The sequence below is a fragment of the Mixophyes fleayi genome, chromosome 12 (genome assembly GCF_038048845.1).
Source record: "Mixophyes fleayi isolate aMixFle1 chromosome 12, aMixFle1.hap1, whole genome shotgun sequence".
NCBI lineage: Eukaryota > Metazoa > Chordata > Amphibia > Anura > Limnodynastidae > Mixophyes > Mixophyes fleayi.
In genome coordinates, this window is record NC_134413.1 from 13,495,095 (window position 1) to 13,522,924 (window position 27,830).

Below are 27,830 nucleotides of genomic sequence, written 5' to 3' on the forward strand. Positions count from 1 at the left end.
AGTCTATGGGGTATATTTACTAACCTGCAGGTTTGAAAATGTGGAGATGTCTATAGCAACCAATCATTCTAGCTAGTATTTTGTAGAATGTACTAAATAAATGTCAGCTAGAATCTGATTGGTTGCTATAGGCAACAGCTCTACTTTTTTAAACCCACAGGTTAGTAAATATACCCCTATATCTCCAAAGTGTGTGGAGAAAAAACAACTTGTATAACTTGAGAAAAATCTGTGCATAAAAGTATTAGAGTGAACCTGTCACTTACAGGTCAATGACTGTATTCTGGTTCCACCCACAGAACCAGTGACCTTATGACCTATATAGATTAATGAGTTACTAGTGACTGCAGAGATGCAGCAGGCTGCAGTATTGTGGATATTAGCCGATCCCGATGCAGTGATGTCGGCCAGATCATCACCTGGAATTGGCTCCTCATCGTGTCCATATGAAAGGTCCCATAGAACTGTGATAAGGCAGCTGCTGGGGTCAGATTGTTCAAGTTTTTACTCCAGCAGTTTCCAGTTCTGTACAGAATTTTGTGTTACGTAATGTAGGCAACAGTCTGTTTAATAAGTGACCAAATCTGTTTTTTTGCCATCTACAATCTATTTCATTTTCACAATGAGTATAAAATAATGTCACTTTGTCAGTCAATATTCTGAATAGACCTACTATTGGCTGTGTAAGCCAGAGGGAAGATGCAGTCAATGGTTTTCTACAAAACTACTCTACAATGCCATAGGCAGACCCGTGAAAGACTCGGGCTTCCAGGGCTTTGTGAATCTGAACATGACACATCTTGGACACAGATTAAGCATCATTAACTTACTTCTAGACTGATCAGACAAAGCTTCTTGTGCAGTTCTAGCATCCATGATCCAGCCAATAGTCCCTGTAGACACATGTATGAAGGATGCAGCATCCACAGAGATAGACCATCCCTAGTCTGTCATGCCCGCTGGGCTGAATAACAATTTGCTTGTTGCATTGGGGGACACCATGTGAGGTTGACCGCACTCCTGTAGACCATAGCTGCTGCCATGACACTAGAGGACTTCATCACTAGGAGACAGACAAACCTCAGTTCTATATCTTTTTGTTCCCATCGGGAGCTTTGGATTTGCCCAATATTGGTTACATCCCTGGATTAGATTACAGAATCCCAAAGAAGGGCCGACCTATCTGCAGACAGCCCCATGCTCATCACAACAGCCCTGCAAATCCGTAATAGAAATTTGCAGGGCTGTTATCTCCTGTTATTACAATGTCACAAATCCCAGCAGCTTATAAATGGTGTAATGTGAAAATACACAAGTGTTTGGGACATAAGAATAACAATCATGAGCGCTCTTCAAAATACAAGCTGTACTGGTGGCGACTAAAGCACTCATGACCGGCAATTATGAATGAACCAGAGAAGACTTAAACATAGCACTTAAAGCCTGCACCAACTTCTACCTAAAAGCAAGTGTCTACCAAAGTGGTACCAGTCCTATACCAGCAAACCACACAGCACAATCGCCAAAAAAAGTTTCAGCAATGACGAAGATGACCCAATATAAAAAAAAAATGATGTTTATTTTTATTTCATTGCATAAGGATTTAACAGCAAAACAAAAGCACATTGAACAGTCAAAATAGCACATACCAGTTTCATATGGTGCAACTTAAAATATCATTAATGTCTTTAAATCTATGCAGGATAGGTGAAAGTGGGTAGAAAAAGGAAGAAATGAGTCGTGTAGAAGTGGAACAAGAGTATGTTTAGGTTGAGAGTTTGGAAACTATCTAAACTGTTAAGAATCGATCCAAGATAGCTTGTTACTGACATTTCTGATGATGCTACAAAATAAACCAAGGGAAACATCTACTAAATGAGTGTTAGTCCCCCCCACCCTCATCCAGAGGTTCCATCATATGTTCAACTAGATCAGGTCTGGACAACCTGTGGCTCTGCAGGTGTTAAACTAGTCCCAGCATCACATCTCTTGTTGACCTGTTCCCAAACTCAACATTCCTGGAGTAAGAGACATCCCATTGTTCACATCTAGTCTTATGCCCCATTACCTGCGTGGGCTGCAGCTTATGATCTAAACCAAAACAGTGCAGCTATGAGGTGCCACATCTCCTACTAATGGAGGAGAACTGTGCACCACCAATACACGTGCCACCATCTAACAAGTATATATACACATGTAGTATGTGTGAAAGGGCTTGGAATGTATTCATGCCCATGATATTCTTCATGCACAAATGCCAAAATCCTCCTTTTACAAAGACACTGGTTATAACAAAAAAAATATCTACATCCTTAATTGCATTGATAGATGCACATTTATAAAGTGCACGTGTTTTTCTGTTCTAACTAAAGCACATGTTTTGCTAACACACATGTACGTGTAAAAGGGCTCCAAGAGAGGAGCTGTCTGAGGAACAAAACCGATGTCACAAGGACAATACAAGAATTTCTGAAAACGTGTTTATTTTGTACAATATTTCAAATATAAAAAAACCGAACTCAACCTGCATCTAAGGTCAGAGGACAAATAACACAACTTACATTACACGTGTCCAACATGGATAATACTGTGACGTCATATCTCCTCCGGGCTCTGTGCTCTGTATAACAGAGAGTAATGATCCTGTGTGTACAGCATATAGATGGAGGGAGCAGCTCCCTCGGGAAACACGTGGTGGTTTACTGGCGTGTCCAAGGAGTCCACGTATTCCACCTGCAGGGGAACGTCCAGCGCTTGGGTCAGGGCCATGATCTGAATGTGGTCACATACGGTGGTCATGGGCTCCACATGCTGAAAACATGGACATTACATTGATCACATGGACATTATACTGCAATGTTAACTAGTTACTAGAGATCCAGGGGGTAAGTGTACCAAGCTGAGAGTTTTCCGGCGGGTTTAAAAGACCAATCAGATTCCAGCTATCATTTATTTAGTACATTCTACAAAAATGACAGCTAGAATCTGATTGGTTGTTATAGGTAACATCTCCACTTTCAAACCTGCAGTTTAGTAAATATACCCCTTAGTGTGTGGACTGGAACATCTCTAAACAGCCAGTAGAGAGCATAGGAAATCCCGTCAGGCATTAGCTAATAATCTGTCATGGACTTTAAACTCTAAAACATTAGCCATAAAGGTGAATTACATTCAAAAAGGAATTTAAACCAAATGAACATGTAGTACAATGAATACCGTGTTTGATCTTTCTTGGTGTACTTTTTATTTTTCACTTAACTTCATTCCACTTAAATAGGGACTAAATTTCTGGCATTGATCTAAACACCACGCATTTTACCTCATTAGCATACGTTACTGGCATGACGGCTGACTAGTACGAAGTATATTATAGAACAGGTCTGGTCAACCTGTGACTCTCTAACTGTTGTAAAGCTACAACTCCCAGAATGCCTTGCCAGCTATCAGCTGCCTATCTAGTGGCAAAGCATGCTGGGGCTTGTAGTTTTACACCTGGAGAGCTAAAGGTTGGCCAGGTCTGCTATAGACTATGACATCCAGCTAAAATAACCAAGAAAGACTTTCATATCTTTCACTAAGCAGGGGCAGAACAGACCCCCTCCCCCCAGCTCTAGCCTACCGGGACCTCCGCTCTGCTATGATATAAGCAGAGCGAAGGAGCTCTCCATACGTGGCCCGTCACATGTGCGTGTCAGAGGAAGGACGGAGGTCTAATGCAGGATATGGTGACTTAGCAATGCCTGGACCCCCACCCACAAGAGTTAGACCACTGTAGTACTTAGAGCAGTGACGGCTAACCTGTGACACTCCAGGTGTTGTGAAACTACAAGTCCCAGCATGCTCTGCCAGCTATCAGCTAGTTATCTACTGGCAAAGCATGCTGGGGCTTGTAATTTCACAACACCTGGAGTGTCACAGGTTAGCCATCACTGACTTGTGTGTATACAGCAGGTGCACTAGAATGTTTCTCAAATTTGCCGACATTCTACAAGATTCCGTTCTCTCTTTGTTCTTCAGAACATCTAGTGACAAAGAAACATTAAGCATTCTATACAGTAATTATATAGAGGACCTGAGTGCAGAAGTCCAAGATGTGCAGCCCGTCCTCTACAAACGGTTGGTAGAATTCAGCCCTGTTCCTGAGGAAGGCGGAGGTGACCAGCCTCAGGTACTGCGTGGCACCGTCCGACACGTAGGGGTGGTTGAACGCTGCCAATAGGTTGGAAACCGAACAGTCTTTCTCTGCCAAATCTACAATGCTAAGAAACTGAGATTAGTTCAGTTAACTGAAATGTTTTTACAAAACAAACCTCACAATACTTCCCAAGACTGGAGCACAAAAATGAACAGATAGGTTTTGTTGTTTGTCCAAGACACAGTATAGCTGCACCCAGGTTTGCCAAGGCTGAACGAGCATTATATAGCCCAGGTGGAAGTGAATTGTGTGTCTAGTGCAGACTGTGGCTCTCCAGGTGTTACAACAAGTGATAGCTGACAAGGTATGTTGGGACCTTTACAGCTGGAGAGCCAGAGGCTGCCCGGCCAGGTCTAGTGGGTTACAAGGAGCTTAAAGCACCAGACGTCTCTCTTCTGGTTCTAACGGGGCAACATAAAACTATAGCACAAAGCCTGCAGATACTGCTTATAATACAACCATACCAGCATTTCCCAATACTGCCAAGTAGACATAAGATCATTTCATATATTGTCCAGTTTACACAATCCTTGGACTAGATAAACGTGTGCCTGTTCAGCTGTTGTGGAACTACCGGACCCAGGCTCTGGTTAAACATGACATGCTGGGACATGTAGTTCTACAACAGAACGACAGCCACAGTTTGCGGCTTAGATGCCGAACTGAAAGAAGAAAAGTTACATTTTTTACCAGATTATCCAACTCCTTTTGTCTCTGTAATGTGACTTATCTGAAACTTACTGTCTCATAGTAATATCTAAATATGTGATCCAGGAACCCGGCCGCTAGAAGCTCGTGTCTGCTGCAGATTAACCGCTCTCTAAACCTAGGAGGAAGCACAGCAGGGATCAGTGCAGTTCTACCTGGTCCTCACTACACGCTGCAGAACAGGTCGTGGAGTTAATACGGATTTGTGGAATGAACAGACTTGGTGGTAATGTAGGTGTTTAGCCATCTTGTCCTTTACATCATTGTTACACAGGTAGAGACACGTATGAGATTTCCATTGACCAGTTTGCATCCACATTTTGTATACAACCATCTGCAATTATTTGTTTATGACCCGTATATACCGCGACTATCCTGCATAGGATACATTTACACAGACTTATGCAAGGTGGCATACAGCCCTTTGTAATCACTCATTCTTTAGGACTAATTTATTATTGACGATAGATAAGTGTGAATGTTATACTCCAAGTCTGGCTCCAGCACTTAATTTGTTGCCAGAGCAGGACAAGTAGCGGCTGTCAGGCCTGCAGTACTGGTCTATCGCCTCCAGAGGTCCCCCACTCTCCACTTCCGACTATGCTCAAGGGCATACACAGAGAAGCCCCAATTTAATTTCCAGAACTGAAAAGCCCAAACCATGCAGGTGCCGCCCCCCACGCATGCTCTGAGAAGTTGAGCAAAAGAAAATGACATGCATCGCTTAAAAAATGTTGTCAAGTGTCCCTGTGATTATATGCTACAACTTTGCATACAAGATAAGGTTTATAAAAAACAAACAAATATTATTAATGCATCAAGATTTAAATTAAAGTAATATGTTGTGCTGATTTAATTTTTTTATTTTATATATTTTTTTAAATGACCCTCCGTTGGAATCCCTACATTGGTCCTGGTCATACTGGAAAACAAATTATAGTCCCTCACATCATGAAATTTGATTAGCACCGTTTTAGACCAATACAGAACCTTGATACAATGCTGTTTGGACTAGAATAGTGTATTCAAATAGACACAAAGATCAGGACTTCTGCATTTATAATAGTTAGTGATTTCCTGTGCAGTACAAAAGGAAAATCCCCTGTTCATCTCAGCAAGTAAATACATCTCCATAGGAACAACTATCTTCTAATACAGTGTTGGCTAACCTGTGACACTCCAGGTGTTGTGAAACTACAAGCCCCAGCATGCTTTCCCAGTAGATAACCAGTGGCGCACGCAGGGGGGGTTTCTGAGTCTCTAGAAACCCCCCCCCCCCTGCACTAAGTGGCCACTGTCCTATACAGCAGCCGCGGCGCTGTCAAAGAAGCGTCCGCGGCGGTGCTGTATAGGACAGCGCTGGCGAAACGGAGCTGCGCAGCAGCTCTCGTGTTTTTTGGGGGTTTTTCGGTCGGTGGGGAGAAACCCCCCCCCCCGACAATCCTCCGTGCGCCCCTGATAACTAACATAAACATACATTTTACCTGACAATTTCCTCTGGTTTACCGAGCAAAGACTCCAAATAAGCGAAGCCCAGACCTCTATAGAAACAGCTGCCATCAGAACGAATCTTCCGAACAGCACAGTACGTCGCCTGAAGATCCTGGATTGAAAATTAAACATTAAATATACAAAAGGGAACCACAGGACCAAAAAAACAAAAAAAAAAAAAACACAACTGAGAAATGGTTAAGCTGCCATTTTGGAGACGATGATAGATACCAAGACAGACATAAAATCACGTCAAGCCATTAAACTAACAAAATACTACAATATTGTCATTAATGTTTTCACGCCCCTCCCGCTGTACCAATTTGACTGTATCAAATTGACCCTATTCTCTCTCTGTGTCTGTCTGTGTGTGTGTATGTTAGGGAATTTAGACTGTAAGCCCCAATGGGGCAGGGACTGATGTGAGTGAGTTCTCTCTACAGCGCTTTGGAATTAGTGGCGTTATATAAATAAATGATGATATGATTCTGTCTAAAATATTCAGAAAGCCTACTAAAAAATAAAAATAAAATAAGTTACCTTCAGCTTCCTCTGAAAGAGCGGATCTCCAGCTTGCTCTTCGATGAATGCCACAATATCACATTTCTCCGATACAAAGTCAAAAGAATCCTCACTCTGAGAATCAATCACAAACAGGTTACAGAGTATGGCGGGAGCCTCCAGGATACATTTTACAGAGCAGGAAAAAATAAATCCAGAAGATTTTAAGTATAAAAATAAAATATACACTATAAGTATCAATGGTTCCAAACTCATTAGACACTTCCGGTTGTGTCTGAAAGGGGCATGACTGGGGGAGGGTAATATTAAATGACAAACAAACTACTGGACATCAATGAACCCTTTCTGTGATTTGAAAAGACTTTAATTCACAAAGAATTCTAATGACCATTACGATAAGGTGGCATTACAAGTGCTTTCATATAGTCTTCATGGATCGTATCATTAGAGACATACACAGAGGACAAACAAACGTGATTTCACTTTTCCATTGAAAGGGTTTTTTCACCTTCAGAGAACTTAATGCTCCGTACATGTCCACCTGCAGAATTTACTAAGTAAATCTAGTTGATCTCTCTGCCTTTCAGCCACATCTTTATAGGATTCTGATCTCTGGATACAATTATTCATAGACAGGGAGCCTTTACTTAGTGCACAATTGCAGAGGGTCAGGCAAAGACGGCACAAGCCTAGGGCCACGCAGAATTAGATAATTAGTTTACTAAATTTCCCTCTCTTCACTTTAATAGTGTTTGTACTTAGCATTTACCAGTCACCCATCCCCCACCCTTAAAATAATTGAGGTGGTGGTAGATAGGACAAAATAAGTATGTAGGGGCAGAATTGCCATGTCAGTGTGTATATTCTCATAGTGCCTAGGGCAACCCTGATCCCCGATTACAGCTGTAGCTATTTCCTCCACTGACAACTAGTAAAAAGGGAAATCTGTTAGGACTTATGATTTGGGCCAATGGGGGTTGGAGATTGTTTGGTTGGAGGGAGGGGGGGGGGGGGGTAAGTAGCCACCAGCATTACCCAGTGACCATACACAAATAAGTGCAATAGCTGGAGTACTTTAAGCATAATGTGGTGTAAAAACTCCTGTAATCTGTCTCCACAGGCTGCAAATAGCACAGGAGATCCTGTCAGATAAGCTTTGTTTTTCACATCTGTGCACAATGTAGGAGCTGCTTAGTAACTGCCCTGTCCTTAGGTGATCAGTGAGCTCTAGAATCTATAAATCATTCAGTTATAACAAAGTATCACATTCATATCTGCATCACATTAATATTTCACAATATTATTTATACTGGACACGATCCTCATAACATGACACAATATTACAATAATAATAATGTAACAATTGTTTTGTAAACAATGAGCTGCAAAAGTTTCTGATAGTTTCCACTATAATAACTTTGTTACCAGAGGGAACAGAACACTCCTACAAACATTAATGCAGAATATTGCTCATCTAACATCAGATGCACTATGAATCTCCCACCCAGCACTGACCATGGCTGCCCAACGTCGTCCTGTTCCTGCAAAAACCAGCAGCAAACCCTTCCCTGGCTCCACCCCTTTCATATAAACCCCACCTCTGACAGATACCACGCCCACTTCTCTGTAGAGACCAGCTGTAAGTTACGTCATAAAGGGGGCGGAGCCTCGTGCAAACCAAGATTCCAAAAGTTACACAACTAGATCACAGCAACACAACATGAACAATACAAAACAATCCAGAAATGTCCATGGAAAAGTGTAATTTGTAACTGGAGTAATTTGCAAATCAGCAGAAAATGTGAACAGCTCACCTCCAGACCTGACTCCTTTTCACATGGTGATAAAGGGACTTTTTTGCTTGTTTCTGCTTGTCCCACTTATTTCCCACAGGCAATGCACTGTGTGAATTAATTAGTGGTAAAATATTCAGGTTTTTTTTTCCTATAGGAGATGAAGAAACAAACTGATCACACTGTGGAAATAAATCCCTTTTGAAGCTCATTCTGCAGACCTGATCAGATATAGTTTGGTATATAGTTATATAAAGTAAATGCGTTACTGACAGGTGGATATTGGGGGAACTGACGGAATTTTTCAGGACTGTTTTAGAGGAAGGTGTGGAATCCTGACATGACTTAGCCGATGATTGATAGGCTTGGACTCATGGCTAATTTATACACATTAAATAACAGGTACATTTTTAATAGTGAGATAAAATGCAAAAGTAAATTATACTTAATTTATGCCACATGTCTTAAAACTGTATATTGGTGGGAGTCATTATTTAAAGTAGACCCATGGGTGTGGAGTAAATAGAGTTAATAGAGAGAAAAAAAATATTTTGCTGGTGCACTACAGGTCTCAGCAAGCCTTGGCAGCCGTAAACTGCTTGGGTATACTGGCACTTGTAACCAGCCCTGCAATCACCAGCCTAAAGATGCACCAGCTCCACTATTTTATTGCACAACAATAATCTCACTCTGTAAAACAAAATCTAGTCCCTACCCTGAACCATAACCCCAGGCACACTGGTGCGCCGCTTCCATAACTAAATAGCAGCACCTTAACTCCCCAACTTCTCCCCTCTCGCGGTACAAACATCTGTTTCTATGCAAATCTGGCAATTTTGCTGCACAAACTTTTGTGCCCCAAACATCTCGGTGCATTTCTGCAGATGGAGGTGCACAGCAGGATGAAGCTGTATTTGTGCTGTATATGGGGCTGTTTTTCACAGATGCTTTGCAGTGGGCAAAACTGGCAAACATTTGCCACCCGTTGCATTTTTTAATTCTAAAAAAGGGTCCTCAGCTGCTGGCATACTGGGATGATGGAACACATTGCAATACTGCAAATCTCTTCTAAGAACTTTTTCTGGCAAGAGCAATCAGTGCTGAGGAGCTGCACATGACTGCAAAGCACATCTCAGGATTGCTGTTCAGGGCTGACAATTGAGGCGTTTTGTAAACCCTTCACTCGCAGTCAGGCAATGACTTTATTGTACCAAAAACCACCTTTTAAGGATGGGCCGCTACTTATGGGCCAGTGCTGTGTGCTTGCCCCCCGGGGTAAAGTCTGCCAGCCCTCCCCTGGCGGCAGAAAGACCCTCTTAAATGTACGGGAGACCGTAATCAGTGTGTAACAGAACAGATCCATACAGAATGCATATAATAGTAATTGTTGTATTATTTACTATTCTATCAGATTTACATTGGCTCTAGTAGTGCTGATAGTAGGGAAGGCCTATGTGAAGCTCAAGTGATTCCTCAAGGTTTCCCCTAGTAAAAAAAATTAAATAGTAAGATTTGCTTGGTTAGATTTACAAATACAAATGGTATTCCTTGAGTAGTCAACACAGCTTAAAACACGAAAATTGTTGTTTATTCAGGCGCACACTACATCTGATCATGAAGGTGATTCTGAACACATATACTGAGAACAATGGTCTAGTACATATGTATGGAACTCAAACTTGTTTGTTATCAAACGTTCCTAGTACAGTGAGAACCAGCACTGATCGCTCCATAGAACATGTAGCACTATAGAAATCCACCAGAGGGCACCATGACCTCACCAGCCAAATAGTTCACAAACTTTTCAAGACCAGGGGGTAAATGTATGAAGCTCTGGGTTCTTCAACACCCGCGAGTTCGGCGTCTTCAGCGCTTAAATTTAAAGCAGCGCTGCCTTGTAAAGGGAAGTTTCCCTTTACAAGGCAGCGCTGCTTTAAATTTAAGCACTGGAGACGCCAAACTCGTGGGTGTTGAAGAACCCGGAGCTTCATACATTTACCCCCAGGGGGTGGGGTAAATGTATCAAGCTGAGAGTTTTACGGTGGGTTTGAAAAGTGGAGATGTTGCCTATAGCAACCAATCAGATTCTAGCTGTCATTTTGTACAATGCACTAAATAAATAACTAGAATCTGATTGGTTTTTCAAACCCACCGGAAAACTCTCAGCTTGATACATTTACCCCCCAGATTATTTTCTGCTGAGTAAAGTTTCTGAAACTAGATCTAGTGCAAATAGACCTGGTCACTCTCTACGGTCAGTTCAGCTTCTAAAATTAGACCTGGAACTTGTTATTAAATCCTTGTCTACAGATTTCTCAATACACTGCAATACGATTTTGTTTATAGTTCGTTTTTAGCACAGACCTGTCATCTACACATGGTAGAAGCAGCGTTTATTCAGCTGAACTGATATGCAGCCTACCAATTTGTTAATGACAATTTTTATTTAAGCAATGGCTGATTGATATTGATGAGGTATTGGATCCTAGTGAATGACAGGCTACATTAATTGTTATATATGTTAGCTCAATCGCATCATAGCTGCTTAAACTGTGTGCAGGTGACAGATCCATTATATTATGTTAAAGATGTTTCTGAACAGATAACACTACTGTGATCTTCTATAAACAGAAAAATATTAAAAACAAGTTTAGCAGCCTTGGTGAATTTGAAGTTTTGTAGCTTCATATTTATTGGAAAAACTGAGGGAAAAATTGACCATCGGCTGTTTCCTACGTAACCGACCACAAATGACAGTGCGTGATGTCCTAATAACCAGCGAATCTGTTCACCATCTAATTGGGAAGCATCAGAAGTTGTTTATCTCCCAAAACATACAACAGATCTAAGACTGCGATCTGACCATGAGGTGAGATTATCATCCAGTCCCTGTAAGATCAGGGAGCCTGAAATGTTTACTACTGATAATTGTATAAAAAGTATTGGCTTACAGCATTTTTAATAGATATATTATGCCTGTAATTTATAAAAGTGAAAATAACAGTAATAGGATCTACAGATTAAAGGGACCCAGGGAATCAATCCTCAAAATATTGGTGTAATGAATGATAATCTAGCTGCTAATTTAGTATTGTCAGAGGGTGTCAAGACTAATTTTATACAGGTTTTAAGTAAATTTACTGACGGTTGACAAGCATTCATAGAGAGCGACAGTGCATCTATATTTTGGCCATACAAGAGAGGGAGGGGTCATTTTTATACCTTGTTCACACTGACAACATTAGCAGAAAGGGACATGTAAATGCCTTTGATACAGTGATTTAAGATTAATTACCCCATTTTCAACTGTTATACCTCTTCTATGAGATCTATATCTCCAGTTGATACATTTATTAACCTCATAGTAGTACTACAGTCATGGCTAAACGTTTTGAGAATAACACAAATATTATTTTTCACAAAGTCTGCTGCTTCAGTGTTTATGATGACAATTTGCATATACTCCAGAATGTTATGAAGAGTGATCAGATGAATTGCAATTAATTTCAAAGTCCCTCTTTGCCATGACAATGAACTTTATCCCAAAAACAATATTTCCACTGCATTTCAGCTCTGCCACAAAAGGACCAGCTGACATCAGGTCAGAAGGAAAGGTGAGCGCTACCATCAGTCCTGTGTCATGCCAACAGTAAAGCATCCTGAGACCATTCATGTGTGGGGTTGCTTCTCAGCCAAGGGAGTGGGCTCACTCACAGTTTTGCCTAAGAACACAGCCATGAATAAAGAATGGTACCAAAACATCCTCCAAGAGCAACTTCTCCCAACCATCCAAGAACAGTTTGGTGATGAACAATGTCTTCTCCAGCATGATGGAGCACCATGCCATAAGGCAAAAGTGGTAACTAAGTGACTCAGGGATCAAAACATTGAAATTTTGGGTCTATGGCCAGGAAACTCCCCAGACCTTAATCCCATGAGAACTTGTGGTCAATCTTCAAGAGGCCGGTGGACAAACAAAACCCCACAAATTCTGACAAACTTCAAGCATTGATTAGGCAAGAATGGGCGTCCATCAGTCAGTATGTGGCCCAGAAGTTGATTGACAGCATGCCAGAGCGAATTGCAGAGGTCTTCAAAAAGAAGGGTCAACACTGCAAATATTGACTCTTTGCATGAACTTAATGTAATTGTCAATAAAAGCCTTTGACACTTATGAAATGCTTGTAATTTTAACCCAGTAAACCATAGCAACATCTGACAAAAAGGTCTAAAAACACTGAGGCAGCAAACTTTGTGAAGATGCTCTGAAAGTGGGGAAATCCCTTTAAATGGACACTAAACCTGAAATGCAAGCTGAAAACACATCTTGTAGCACTCACAAAAATATATGTTAAAGATTCCATACATTGGCAAAACTGGAGATGTTTTTCATTGCAAGCTATTATTTCAACATCATCATCATCATTTATATAGCGCCAGCATAACCTGTAGCGCAGTACAACCCAGCATTGTTAAACCCAATGTCTGCTATAATCCAGAGGTGTTTTCTCACTCCCTGTATGTATAGAACGCCGGACACCAGATAACTAATATTTTTAATTAAAATTTAACTTATTGAATGCCACTCTATGTTTTTAGTTTTGGGGGTTACATTAGCCATTAATAAATGAACACCTGCAATGTTTTTTAAAGACTTGCATAGAATTTTCAGCTAAATATTTCTAAAAGTAAGAATTCACTGGCACCTTGTAACTATCAAGCAATGAAGGTCGTGGAATTATTGTACAGTTTACGCTACTACGAAGTCTTTTATGAAATATTTATTTGATTTAAATTAAACACAAAATATTTACAGTCAAAATATTATTTTACTACAATTTCTTAATTTATTTAGTGAAAGTTGTTAAAACAAAAACAGCTTCTTGTCAGAAAAGTCAGGTGCTCATTTCACTAGATCGCATCTTTTATAAAATAATAAACAATTTTGCTCCCAATCTCAGATTTTTACACACAATTTATGTTTCTCTCACACATTCACTCGGACCCGTTTAAACTTACTAGATGCAAAATAAGTCTTAAACCAGGGTGAGCAATCAATACTTGCATTCATTTAAGCTCATTGACGAATGCACAAATGCTGCCTGTGACATCACGCGCCTTCGCTATTTATTCTCTTGTCTTTTATAAAATGGATGACAAACCCTGAATGCAGCTTGTTCTAAATTTTGTTTTCTATGGTATGTGACGGGTGGTTAAAGTAAAAATAATATAAAAAATTACTGCTTTGTAAAACATTCCTGTCACAGACATGAAGAGTCAGCCATTTTGTGGGCAACCTATCAATTCACTAGGAACCTGTGGCAACACTGAGGCATTTCAAAATGGCTGCTTTCAGAGTGTGGAGGAGACAGCCACACCTTAAATAAGGAAATATCCATTTTATCAATTAAAGTTCATTATCTGTGTGTTTAAGTGACGTTTGTACGTTCTCCCTTTATGTACTGTGTGTTCCTTACAATTAATTGTCTTCTAACCAAATTGGCTCTAGTGTGTATGTGTACTTGCATATAACGAAATTAGATTGTAAGCTCAACTGCGGCCGGGACTAATGTGAATTATTAAATATTATCTCTGCAAAGAGCTGTGTAATATTTTGGCTCTGTATATATAAAGAATAATAATAAAGAGGTAAAAATAAAACATATCCATAACATAAACTTTTGCAGCCAGTGTAGTTAGTGAGCGCAAGTCTGGGTCTTGTGAAGAAAAATATGGCTGTGTGCATTGAGCAACACATAAAATAATATACTGATTGAAGGTTGACATCCTCACATCCAAGAAATAGTCTGTGCAATTAAACCTCATACAGAAAATATGTATAGATAGTTTAACTGTTGAGCTGCCAGGTCAGGGAGGGTGTAAAAGGACGTTTTTCAGTTCTACAAAATGGTCGCAAAAAATCTCCTGAGACAGTGCCAGGGTTTGTGTGTCCCTCAGATTTTTCGGAAGTGGATTCTGGTTGGGTGTCACATGCTCGATCCATCATTGGACACATCTGGGTAGATACACTACAGCTTCTAAATAGGAAAAGTGGAGGTGTTGCCCATTGCAACCAATCAGAATCCAGCTATCATTTATCTAGGACAGTCTGGAAAATGAAAGCTGGAATCTGATTGGTTGCTATGGGCAACACCGTCACTTTTCCGTTTTAGAAGCTGGAGTAAATCTACCCCTCAGCGCTTGTTTCCAGTCACCTGTACGTTCTTATTGGAAGGGATTATTTTCTTAGATTCCTTATTGCTCATCTTTGTCTGCTTAAGTACATGTTCCTCTGTACCCTGTATTTCCTCATACGGATTCTTGGCCAGTTTTTCTATTTGTATTTTCTCCAGAATATATTCCTGTTAATATATACAGAAAACTGTTAGAAAATGTCTTTTTTTTTTTTCAAATATTGAAAATAAAATTTTAACATCAGAAAATGTGACATCTACCTTGATCATATCCAACTTTTGGCCAAGTTCTGCTTCCGCTAGAGGCCCGTGATGCTTCATTTGACACTGATCGGCCAGATTAATCACCGCCAGCAACAAACTGCCAATTTCAACGCTCTGGAGAGGTGCAAGGAGCAGAAATAGGGATAAAATTTACAGCAAATCGGTCATTCCCACACTGGTAGACTTAAATATAAATCATCATCATCATCATCATCATCATTTATTTATATAGCGCCAACATATTCCGTAGCGCTTTACAAATATAAATAAAAAAAATATATACTGCAATGTAAGGGGTGCATTTATTTTAATTGGGACCACCACAAGGGGGCAGATTTGGGAGAGACCAGATATATGTTGTCTGTGTACGGTGGGTGTTGTTAGTGGTAGAAGGTTGTAGGGGGGGGGGGGGGGGCTGAGGCTTTTGTATTTTGAACCAGGGGTCATTAACAATGTTACAATCAATTGATGCTCCTGCTGCACCCCCCTCCCACCTCCCCACAGCACTGCCCGCACTTACCTGGTTCCGGAACTGGCTTTTCTCCAGGTTGAAGCTTAATTCCAGCTGTTTATTTTTCTCCTGTAATTTGTCATATTCCAGCTGCAGCTGAGACAGTTCACTGGTCATCATCTGCAGAACCCAGACAGACACGTGACGTCAGACAGAGCATTATGGGAAATGTAGTTCAAACTTAGGAGCTAACACGCCTCTCAAGATCTCCAGAAGAAGATCTGCCCCCTGTATGTGAGGACTTTCTGCAAATATGACTGCTGGGGACTTTAATTAAAGCTTGTATCCTTCTTTCCTCTGCAGAAACTCTGTTTACAAGACCTGTCAATCATCCATAAGTTAAACAACTGTCACTTACTGTGGGCAGCAGACGTGTCTCATAGCATTGATAGATGGAGGGCGGATGGGCTACTGGGTAAATCTATGGGATCATATGTTCACCTCATTCTAAATATTCTATACTGGAGATAGTGACTCTCAGCTTGTCTCCTTGTGATTCTGACACCAATGGGATCTGTTTTATTTCTCACCAAAGTATTAATTGATTGTATTAAATATTTATTTCCCTCAGCCCTCAGTACTCATATATGAGACAGAGCACTATGCTGGAAGGTGGCCCTTAATACATGCTGGGTCAGCGCATAGTCTCATAGGTAACAGCATCAGCCTGTACATCCACTGGAAACAGCCACACCAAACGAAGGAGAGAAGTAACAGAGGGCTGTGATAATGGCCAGTATATCGGTATATTCTTATCGCAAGTTCCTGAAAGTCCGAGGTCATTGGCTGCGTTGCCCATATTGGTGGCAGTGCAGTTTCCTTTTTGGTTAGATGGAGAAGTTTACTCTTTAGTCAGATCTGTAGACAATATAATTATAGAAATATAATTATAAGCAACTGCCATAATGTGATTCCACTTTATCAACCACCAATGTTATGTTGTTGATGAAGTACTAAAAGAAATGACCCATTTAAACTGTGACACGGGGTGCTACACGTTTTATCAAATTACTTTTAGTAATCTCAGCTGAAATTAATCATTGATGCATGCTGATTATTTTTTCTTTTGGAGGGGGGGGGGGGGGGTAATTGGATCTGCATCCTCTTTTTTTGCAAATATAGAACCTATCCTATCACTAATTGTTTGTTAGATACATTCCGCTAGAGAGTGTATCAAACACACATCATGACATTTGCCGGATGATATACAGGTGACTCAGTCCTCTCCTTATGCCTGACCCATTGAAGATACGTTTGTTAGATACACCACGACACATACACCACACATGGTGTATCTAACAAATGATTAGATATCGGATCGGGGTCATACTGGTAAAACAGATCCTTATAATCTATTTTGCACATTTAACCCCTAACAATGTTCCAAAGGTGAACTCATCCCTTCACCATCATCATCACCATTGGAGGTAGACATTTTGTGGACCGAACCAATCTTCAGTTCAGAAAGCAGACGATAAAGTCACTGAGAACTAAAAGAATATGAGAATACTGGCCATGACCTCATCATCATCATCAGCTATTTATTTATATATCGCCATTAATTCCACAGCGCTGTACAGAGAACTCATTCACATCAGTCCCTGCCCCATTGGAGCTTACAGTCTAAATTCCCTAACATACACACACACAGAGACTAAGGTCAATTTGATAGCAGCCACTTAACCTACCAGTATGTGTTTGGAGTGTGGGAGGAAACCGGAGCACCCGGAGGAAACCCACGCAAACATGGGGAGAACATTACAAACTCCCTTCCCTTCAAGTCAAAATTCTACTCCTTACAAATATGCCACACTCTCACTGATATATTACTTAATGTCACATTGTGTCATGGTTTAACCAGCAGCTACCAGCAGACGGAGATTAGCAAAGAACGAAAACTGTTTCAATTCCTTATTGTTTTGTCTGTTACTGTGTTTCGTATATTCAGTTATTTTAGTATACAATCATCTATTGTAAATTGGAAACACCAAGTGCCCCGCTCCAAGCAAACGTCTGGTAATCCTGTAATTGTGTCCCAGCTGGTACAGAGAGACGATTGCTCAATTTGTCTGGCAGAATTCTAAAGAAACAAACAACTTCCTTCTTCCTACTCGCTGCAATAATTATATCACATTCATTCCTGTACCACCACAAATGTTGTATCAGGTATGGCAAACCTGCAATCTAATTTCTGACATCTTAGGGAGGTAGGAATATGTTGGACCTCATTTACCAAGGGCATTAGTAATTTACGCTAACTCCACTTTCATTATCATCATTTATTTATATAGTGACACAATTATTGAAGTATCTGGAGTTATTAGTAAGTTGCAACCAAGCCTAACGACTTTAATTACGCAACATCATTTTTGAGTAGAGTTACCTTTTAAGAAAAAAACTGCGCAATTCATTGAAATTTTGTGATATTAGAGTAATCGCCCAAAGAAAGCAAGAAGAAACCTTTAATATAATATCTTATATTAAACTGTACGGATGAAATGAACTGCTGGAAACTCACACAGGGAGATTAAATTGCAGCATTCAGCAACGGAAGGAGATCATCACAATACACAGTGATTAAAAATCACCTGTATGACAGAGCACATTGCAAAGTTACAAAACATCATCATCACCATTTATTTATATAGCGCCACTGATTCCGCACCACTGTACAGAGAACTCACTCACATCAGTCCCTGCCCCATTGGGGCTTACAGTCTAAATTCCCTAACATACACACACACACACACACACAGACAGACACACACAGACAGACATACACACACTAGGGTCAATTTTGATAGCAGCCAATTAACCTACCAGTATGTTTTTGGAATGTGGGAGGAAACCGGAGCACCTGGAGGAAACCCACGCAAACACGGGGAGAACATACAAACTCCACACAGATAAGGCCATGGTCGGGAATTGAACTCATGACCCCAGTGCTGAGAGGCAGAAGTGCTAACCACTGAGCCACTGTGCTGCCCCAAAACAAGCAGTTTCCATAGCGAGTTTCCTCTCTTAGGATCGCTGAGGACCTATTAAGGACTAATAGGCATAAAACAGACATTACACTTCCCTTTTCAATCACCGTTTCAAAGCTACACTGGCACAGACGACCCGTCTTTTTACACCGCTAGAATGCCTGATAAATCTGTCTCCTCCATATAATATTCCTACTGGCATTAAGGAGTCTCATAGCAAATTAAACATTTCTGGTACAAACAGCTATGATAATATATACAATGTTATAGAAATGGTAATTGATGTAGACAGGTGAATTCCAGTGATAACTAATGCACATAAATATACAAACAACCTCCGAGTTTAGCCACATGTGATTGGACGGCGTAATTACCAGCTTTGACGTGTCGTGTTCTCTCTTCATGGCGTCCAGTCTGTGCTGAGCACTCTCCAGCTCATCAGCGAGAACAGTCAGGTTATTCACTAAATTCTCATTTGTAATTGACAGCGCCTCATAGCGTCTTATGATGGCCTTCACCGGGGTGTCTACTCCGTATTCCAAGTAATCTACAAAGAGGATCAGGAGAAAAACAGCTTTATCTACATACAACAGCAACACATTGCTTTATGTGAGAGTGCAGCCTATCCATTCACTAGGAACCAGTGACATCACTGAGAATGCAGCCTATCCATTCACTAGGAACCAGTGACATCACTGAGAATGCAGCCTATCCATTCACTAGGAACCAGTGACATCACTGAGAATGCAGCCTATCCACTCACTAGGAACCAGTGACATCACTTAGAATGTAGCCTATCCATTCACTAGGAACCAGTGACATCACTGAGAATGCAGCCTATCCGTTCACTAGGAGCCAGTGACATCACTGAGAATGCAGCCTATCCATTCACTAGGAACCAGTGACATCACTGAGAATGCAGCCTATCCATTCACTAGGAACCAGTGACATCACTGAGAATGCAGCCTATCCACTCACTAGGTACCAGTGACATCACTGAGAATGCAGCCTATCCATTCACTAGGAGCCAGTGACATCACTGAGAATGCAGCCTATCCATTCACTAGGAGCCAGTGACATCACTGAGAATGCAGCCTATCCATTCACTAGGTACCAGTGACATCACTGAGAATGCAGCCTATCCAGTCACTAGGAACCAGTGACATCACTGAGAATGCAGCCTATCCAGTCACTAGGAACCAGTGACATCACTGAGAATGCAGCCTATCCAGTCACTAGGAACCACCCTTTGCTGGGGATGTGCTAGCAGCTTGGGGAGTGGAAGAGGCCAAAGAAGCCTCCACTGCCCCAGGGTCTCAATTTATTTTTACATTACACCGTACACAAAGCCCAGAGATTCCAGGAAGCACAAACATTTTTCAGCACAGGCTGGAAGTCTCTTGGGGGAGAGGAGCATGCAGTTTATGACTGTGACTTTCCCTGCTACAGTGTGACCAGCCCGGACACACCGGACAGCACTATGCAGAAGGACGCAGTGAGTGTAAACACATTAGCCATAAGGTTATTGGTTTTGGACTTTAGTGTGATCAAAATCTGTCTGCACCTCCAGTCTTGTAACACAGACAAAACTCAGGTGATTAAAATGTTTCAAGTAATGGAACGAAGAAAACCTGGGAGACGGAGGTCAGAGAATTCTCACGTGTCAGATCTCAGTTAATAATAATAAGAAGAAACAACAGTATTATTAGACCAGAACTTTAGGAGCGTTTACTAGATCACAAGTAGCAGGAAACAGACACAAGATCACCAGTCACTTACTGTCTGGGACTTTCTCAACCATCTGCAATAGGAAATCGTCATAGATTTTGTGTTTCTTCACCCTTACATGTAAACGCTGCTGTCTGTGAATCAATGGAGACAATGGGTTATTTCTCAGACGTCTTACCTAATACATAACAATATGTACAGCTGAGGGACTAAAGCCCAGCACTAAGTTCTGGGGTGAAGGTAGGTGATGATAAAACTCATGTTCGGGGGTCACTAATCTCTGGTGAGACCCACAGTTCTCCTGGCCATTACAAGTCAACTTCCTCCTATAGAGCTGGTGAGGAGTGTACGGAGGATGTCCCTACTGCAAGCTCTGACCTGGGAACAGCAATCTGTGGTCTACAAGGATCCATAAGCCATCATATATAGAGACAAAGGGCTAGATTTACTAAATTGTGGTTTTGAAAAATTGGAGATGTTGCCTATAGCAACCAATCAGATTCTAGCTGTCATTTTGTAGAATGCACTAAATAAATGACAGCTAGAATCTGATTGGTTGCTATAGGCAACGTCTCCACTTTTCCAAACCCACATTTTAGTAAATATACCCCAAAGGCTCAGATTTGCACATTGCCCAGGACATATGGGGGAACCCTGCTCTATGTTATGCGGTCCTCGCCAGCTAACTGAATAAAGTGGAAATGGAGATTGAGCTCCACATTATTCAAACCAATTGCTTGGTTTGGCTTTAGTTGTGCACTTAGGTGCTCCGCCCAGTGCAGTCCAAGGTTCATGTCTAATTTCCGGTATCATGAGACCCCTCCTCAAACTAGAAGTGCGCCCAGGTTTGCGGAAAGGTGGAAAAATCTAACGAGACACATTGTCTAAATGTCCAACTTCCCACCGCAACGGTACCTCTACTTTCATTATATTCAACTTTAATTTTTTTATCCAGAAAATACTACTCAGTTTAGTCTCATTTTGGCTTAAATTAATTAATAGAGTGAGGGGATATGGGTATGATTATAACACGTGACATGTCAATTTGAGTATTTGTAGTTTTTTATTCCATTAAGGAAAGTGCATCTACAATGTGCCCCCAAATTGCGAAATGCGTTGATCCACACCTGATTCGCTTCTCTTCAAGCTGTTTTGCCAGCTCATCGATCTCTATTTGGCGAAACTCATTTTGCCGCGACTCTGCCTGCCATTTCACTATCGCCCGCCTCCTCTTGGCGTCGCTGTCCTTCAAGAACTTCTCAAACTTTATTGCTTTTTCGGAGTACTGTGGACAATGGCAAAGAAATATAGAAATGAGAAAGGCCGTTACAAACCCCCCCCTCCCTCCCCCCCAAAAAACACTATTACACCCGTGTTTCTTTTATACAATTGTTTATTACATAAAATATAGTGTCTGTGCCAAGCATACGTGTAGACGCAGTATCATTTATCATGCTTATATTCCAGAAATCATTACTTTTTTAATTATTCCATAATTTTCTCCTCTCTTATCTGCTGATATTCTCAGCCTAAAGCTGGTGGCACCAGTATGAAAGGGAATAAACAGATTTAACAGCATTCCTCTAGTGCAGTGTTGGCTAACCTGTGACACTCCAGGTGTTGTGAAACTACAAGTCCCAGCATACCCTTCCAGCAATAAGCTACTATATATTGGCAAAGCATGCTGGGACTTGTAGTTTCACAACACCTGGAGTGTCACAGGTTAGCCAACACTGCTTTATTGTAACAAGACAGTATCCATCTTGCTCCATAGAACCATGCTCTTTGGTAGATAACTAGGCGAACTTGTACAAATCGAGGAGCGTGGTAGGAACAAAGTTGAATTTGTGCTGTGCCTGTTTTACATTTTGCAATAAGCACTGAGTTAAGCCATTATATCCTAACTCTAAACCCACGACGGTCCTGCTTACGTCTTTCTGTTTAAGTGCAAACTCCTCCTTCCGCGCATCCAGCACCCCCATCCGCTCAGCAACCTCATCCCTCTTGTTAACCAGTTCCTGGCTGACGCGGTCATACTCCACCTCTTTTTTCAAAACCAGCGTCTTCTGCAGAGTGTTTTTGCTGCTGTCCAATAGCTTACCAGCGGCCTCATAATAAAAGAGAAAACAAGAACATTTCAGCTGACAACGCATTACATTGTTACAAACACCAATAGGCCGGAGCTGTTCATATCTAAACGACTCCACCACTTTTTAGGACCACGACACTGTAACATCCTCTCTCTCTTAAAACTGTCTTTATAATTTCCTTCTCTCATCTCCTTTTTAGTTCCTAAATTCCGGCTTCACAGCACCCCACTGACACCTTTAGCTCATTATTAGGTAATGTAAAGTATAACATTATAAAGTCACCAGGGAAGTCTGTGGTGTGTGACCATATCAAGGCACAAGACCACAGGATGAGAGCTTTAATACAGGTCACACTAATCTAAAGTGACTTCTAATATCCCCAATAATTTACAGAAAGTTGGGATTATTTCCTATAATACACAAGTTTTCCTAATGAACACTAAAGTGATGATATAAGAGCTCATCAGTTATAAACGATGACATCAGAACTCACTGTTTATAGGTGTTATTTACAAGAGTTTATAGATATATTAGCATCACATGCATATTTAAAATGAGATACTATAATGAACTAACACGGTATAGTACATTAGCCATCTCTTTGGGCACTGTTCACCAAAACAGAACCACTTTTGAGTTAATATTTTCTCCAGAACACACAAGACTTTCACTCCAAGGGGCCGATTCAGTTCTTCACAATGTCCTATCGGAGACTCAGGCAATGAGGCACACGAAACATCAATGATTTTTCCTCGCACCTCGTAGAGATGCAAGAAAAAAAATTAGCAATGTTCCGGGTACCGCAACATCCAGAAGTGTGTGCGCAGCCGCAGTGTGCTCCTACGGGACCGTGAGCTGAATTGATTTCCCCCCAAGTAAATAGATGCTCATACACGCTGCCATTCAGTTCGCCAATTTGGTTGTTCTTTTTCAGACACATTCACCAAAATCACTGTATGTTTGGCCCAAGGCAACCATCATGCCCAATCAACATCTGATGTGGATGTACCAACAATGATCAGGACCAGCACAAATTCTGTGCACAGTCTGCCAGCCGGTGCGCTCATCAGATGGATGAGATAATTGGGCCCTATAGGATCTGTCAGAGTTGGTTACATATCTTGGTGCCCAAATTGAACATTGATCCAGATCTTCAGTGCTCATGCTAAGTAACTGGATATGTCTGTGTATGGGCAGCTCTTTGGACCTTCCCTCCCTTAGATTCCGGAGAGGAAGTTGGGAGAATAGGAAAGTATTTGCATAAACAGCAAGAAAATCTCATCTACTTCACTGAAATATACAGCAAGCCCCGTACCCCAAGGTCACAAGATCTCTGGTCAAGGTCAAATTTCATCTCTGAATTCAAATGAGGGAAGATCTAGGAATTCTCGCAACCTTTCAAGCCCTCTTATTATAATCTGCCACTGACCCGTTTACATTTCTACTTTACAAATATTTTTAAAATTAGTAGCAAATATCAGATAACAAAGAACCTTTCCAGAAACACCGCTACATGCTAATTATGAATTAATATGATAACTGTAAACATCATAAAACAGGCACATAAACTCACCTCCTTTATTATAGGGATTTGTGTGATGTTTTCTTCCTCTTCATCTCTGTAAAAAGAAAGTGACAGCTTCAGAGTAAATCTGGAGAGTTCAGCACCAGGCATTTGCAGTCTGCCACCCAGCCCACCCGAAATCTAGTTTGTTTTTGTTTTCTTCACACTGACTGGGCATGGCACCAGCGTTCACTAAGTCCGAGCCATGAAACTAAGATCTTGTTATTTAAGGCAGGTTGGCCTGAGATGCCCCTGACTTTTGTGCCATATTAAAAGGTCATTTGGCTACCACAGCCTGTGATTTCATTGCACAGTCGTCAATCAACTGTCTGCATTTTAACAGAGGAACATTGTAACAATGACAAATCGCAACAATTTAATTTTGCTTGAATCTGTTTATTTGTTTATTTTAATAATATTTATTAGTGCAACATATGAATACAGAGGTCATAACTGTACATCTCCCAAAGCAGTGGTGAGGAATTATTTTTATAATAAAATTATATCATCCTCGTAGGAGGGTATTCAATTGTCAGCGAGTTTTATTTTTTGACCGCGTTAAGTCATTTTAACGCTCATTTTCGAGCAGGTTAACTTTACCCGCGATTCAATTTAATTTTTAACGTTTAGGTTTTTTTCATGAAACGGTCCTCTCGCGCTCCAGTAGACGGTCTATTGAAAGTATAGGGTGTGCGAGAGGCAGCCGCGTTAAAAGCTATTCAATTGTTTTTTAACGCGGCACTTTAAACAGGCCAATATGCTGTTTTATCTCGCACCTCTTTGGGGTGTGTTAAAAATAAAACACCTCTGAAAAGTATTTTAAATCATGTAATAATGTGAAAAAAAGTTAAACTTATGTTTATCACTAATGCCTAACATGTGTAAGTTGATTTTCTTTTGAAAAAAGAATGAAATAAAATAGACATAAAAAAATTAAATAAATCACAAATTAATTATATTTATATATGTTTTTGGTTCAAATATGAATGTAGTAATGTGGTTTGACATGGTATAGATGACTGTATGGTAAAAAAAATAGTTCAATTAAAAAATATGCTAAAGAAAGTACTGTAATGTAGATATTATCAATGTGTAATTCAACTAATGTATGGAAATGTATGCAAAACCTTTTTTTTGTGTTATACATGACCGCGTTAAAACTCCCCTAAAAACTTGCAAACACATTGCTTAACGCGCGGGGGCAGCGTTCCCTCTTTTTCAATTGCATTGCACAAGTTTTCGCGCTGCACTAGCTAAAAACGGTCAGTATTGCAGTTAAAAACCCGCGGGAGATTTTCTTTTTTTTAACGCTGCGGGAAAACAACTGGCTGACAATTGAATACCACCCTAGTGTATCATGTTCTGCGGGTGTGCACAGATTTTTGCACATCTTCATGTGAATTGTATTGGTGGGTTCTGGTCTGGGCTGGCTGGGCTGAGAGACAGGGGGGCATCTGTCCCCCCGGGCTGGTCCCATAGTGAGCTAACTTGGGCTGAGTCTCTGGGCAACATGCAAGTTTATCCTTGAAAATGTTCCTAATATGCTGCTGAGTCGAGTCCCCAACCCCACCCCGGGCTAAAATTTGCCAGCCAGTCCCTGGGAGGGTAACCCTTGAAGTTGAAATTGTGCACATATAAGGGCTGATGCAGAGTTGGTCGCAACTGGCGCCCCCAAATCGCAGGCACAAATTGCATTCACTATAAAAGCCAATTACGGGCATATTATGCAAAGTTGCAACTATGGAAAAATATGTGTAAGTCTGCACCCGTAGAACATGTGCCCGACTTCTGTCACATACACTTACGCAACGAAGAAAGCACCAATCAGCATCAGCGCAGCATTTGCAAACAGCCAATAACAAGCAGTTCACTACTGCTGACGACCGTAATCACCATCATCCGCTATATGCCCCTGTCCTCGACCACCCACAAAAAACACAGCTTGGACTTGTATATGCGTCTGTGTCCCAGTCTGCATCTGTTCGCAGTTGCGCAAACATGCCCTTACCGTACTCAGCCTACGTTAGAACGCCCCTTTCCTCTAACAACCTGTAGGAAATGTTCAATCTACTCATCAAACTGGTATTTAATTATTTTCCAGAATACAGCCTCTCGTACGGAAGGATATGTTTGTTTTTCGTTTTAATTTACAATGATGTGTATATAACACAGTGCTTTTTTTCATAATCCTGATTGTGCAGTAGGCAATTTGCAATGTAGAGCAGGCCTGATAATAGGCGTTATATTATTATTATTATTACATTTAAAGCCAGAAAATCATGTTTTGAAGCCTATGGGTTGGTGTTGGTGATTGATTGATCTATACATTAAACAACAAGAGGGAGCTTTAAGACAAGGTAGCGGTAGTAGGGAGATTTGTGGCTGAAAGAGGGAATGTCCCCTAGGAACAATCAGGAGAGTTTCATCAGAGTATATGTTCGTCTTTCTGTCATGTGATATAAATCAAAGTCCTATAAGTGCCTGGACATCGGATACTGGAGATCTCCCTCAGGCATGTACATTACCAGTATATCAAGTTCCCACGTAAGTCTGAGTGTTGTGGGTATGGATTCCACCTGGACCTGCAGCTCTTTTCATGCAGTTCCACCCTCCTGAGGCCAAAACATTAATATTGCCTGAACATACTCTACAAATATCACATACAGTATATACAGCAATCAATAAAACTCCAAAAACAATTTAGTAGGTTAATTGGCTGCTATTAAATTGCCCTCAGTCTATCTCGATGTGTGTGTGTTAGGGAATTTCAGAGCCGTAACTTAGAATTCTAGCACCTGGGGCGAGAAAGACAAATGCCGCCCCCTAGCACTCAATTTTAATCAAATGAACCTAAAATATTCCTAAATTGCGCCCCCCTTCAGCGTTGCGCCCTTGGTGGTCGCCCCTGTCGCACAGCCATTGTTACGGCCCTGGGGAATTTAGCCTGTAGGCTCCAATGGGGCAGGGACTGATGTGAGTGAGTTCTCTGTAATGTGTAATATGATTGGTGCTATACAATTAATAAATAAAATTACTTACAAAAAGGAGTAGGTCCAGTGCTATAAATATCAGTGCAAAGTTTTTCCTTATATTTCTATTAGTAATTCTGGTCTACAGAGGGGATTCTGGGCACTCTCCCTCCCCCACACTTATCTATGAACAGAATCATAAGGACTGTACAATGGAAATTATCTGTTAATTAAAAAAAAGACAAATTGAAAGATACTATTACTATGGAAGAACCAGGACAGGGGGTAAAACTCTGCTTGTAAAGTTTTATCTGCAGTTATCAGCTCTGCTTGTTCCCTCAGGACTCACTAAACTCCTGCAATGCACAGTAAGGGTTAATCTGTGACCCACCTGCCCTCCTCAAGTTGGGTGACAAACACGTTCCTCTTCCTGATGTCCAGGTTCAGCTCATATTTAGGGTGTCCCCTAGTGGGGAGCAGCTGCTCCAGGTCCGTCATACTGAGGGGCTCGTTGGGGGAACCATGAAAAGTTCCAGCACTAGAATCCCCCCATAGTACTATCCCCGCACCGGGCAGCGGGATCTGGGTCAGCGTTCTGTTTCCATAGCAACGTTTTCACCAATCACGTCGCGCTGCCCCAGACAACCACTGACCCGCCCCCTTCCACACCACTGGACTAGTTACTGGTGAGTGCTGTGGTTACAGTGTGTGCAGGACTGGTAGTGTCTGTGTGTATTGTGTGTATATATCTGTATGTGCTATGTGTGTACAGGTCTGTGCACTATGTGTGTGTACAGGTCTGTGCACTATGTGTGTA

At 41.1% G+C, this 27,830-nt stretch overlaps 1 protein-coding gene across 5 annotated transcripts; it reads right to left on the reverse strand.

The window, feature by feature from the left end:
• Positions 1-1,558: 1,558 nt before the first annotated feature.
• On the reverse strand, positions 1,559-27,600 carry OTUB2 (OTU deubiquitinase, ubiquitin aldehyde binding 2). 5 transcript variants are annotated; one of them, XM_075193441.1, is made up of 14 exons: positions 27,405-27,600; positions 24,054-24,099; positions 22,322-22,498; positions 21,518-21,675; positions 20,442-20,524; positions 19,037-19,209; positions 15,688-15,798; positions 15,165-15,281; positions 14,925-15,071; positions 6,935-7,030; positions 6,388-6,506; positions 4,937-5,021; positions 4,073-4,267; positions 1,559-2,811 (listed from the first exon to the last, which is right to left on the reverse strand). In XM_075193441.1, the coding sequence occupies exons 1-14, from the start codon at positions 27,509-27,511 to the stop codon at positions 2,596-2,598; spliced, it is 1,830 nt and encodes a 609-aa protein (XP_075049542.1). In that variant the 5' UTR covers positions 27,512-27,600; the 3' UTR covers positions 1,559-2,595. The 5 variants fall into 5 exon arrangements, 4 of the variants coding, with proteins under 4 accessions (XP_075049542.1, XP_075049543.1, XP_075049544.1 ...); XR_012680330.1 differs by having other exon boundaries at positions 2,712-2,811; positions 4,073-4,259; XM_075193442.1 differs by lacking the exon at positions 4,937-5,021 and having other exon boundaries at positions 4,073-4,259.
• Between the last annotated feature and the right edge of the window lie 230 nt (positions 27,601-27,830).

Bases quoted from the DNA above. Each gene is read 5' to 3' on its own strand.
- OTUB2 (XM_075193441.1), bottom strand. From the start codon at position 27,511: ATGACGGACCTGGAGCAGCTGCTCCCCACTAGGGGACACCCTAAATAT. The intron at 19,210-20,441 runs GTAAGTGACTGG...TCCTCTTTGTAG, and splicing joins GGTTGAGAAAGTCCCAGACA to ATTACTTGGAATACGGAGTA. The intron at 2,812-4,072 runs GTCCTCTATATA...CCATGTTTTCAG, and splicing joins TCTTGGACTTCTGCACTCAG to CATGTGGAGCCCATGACCAC.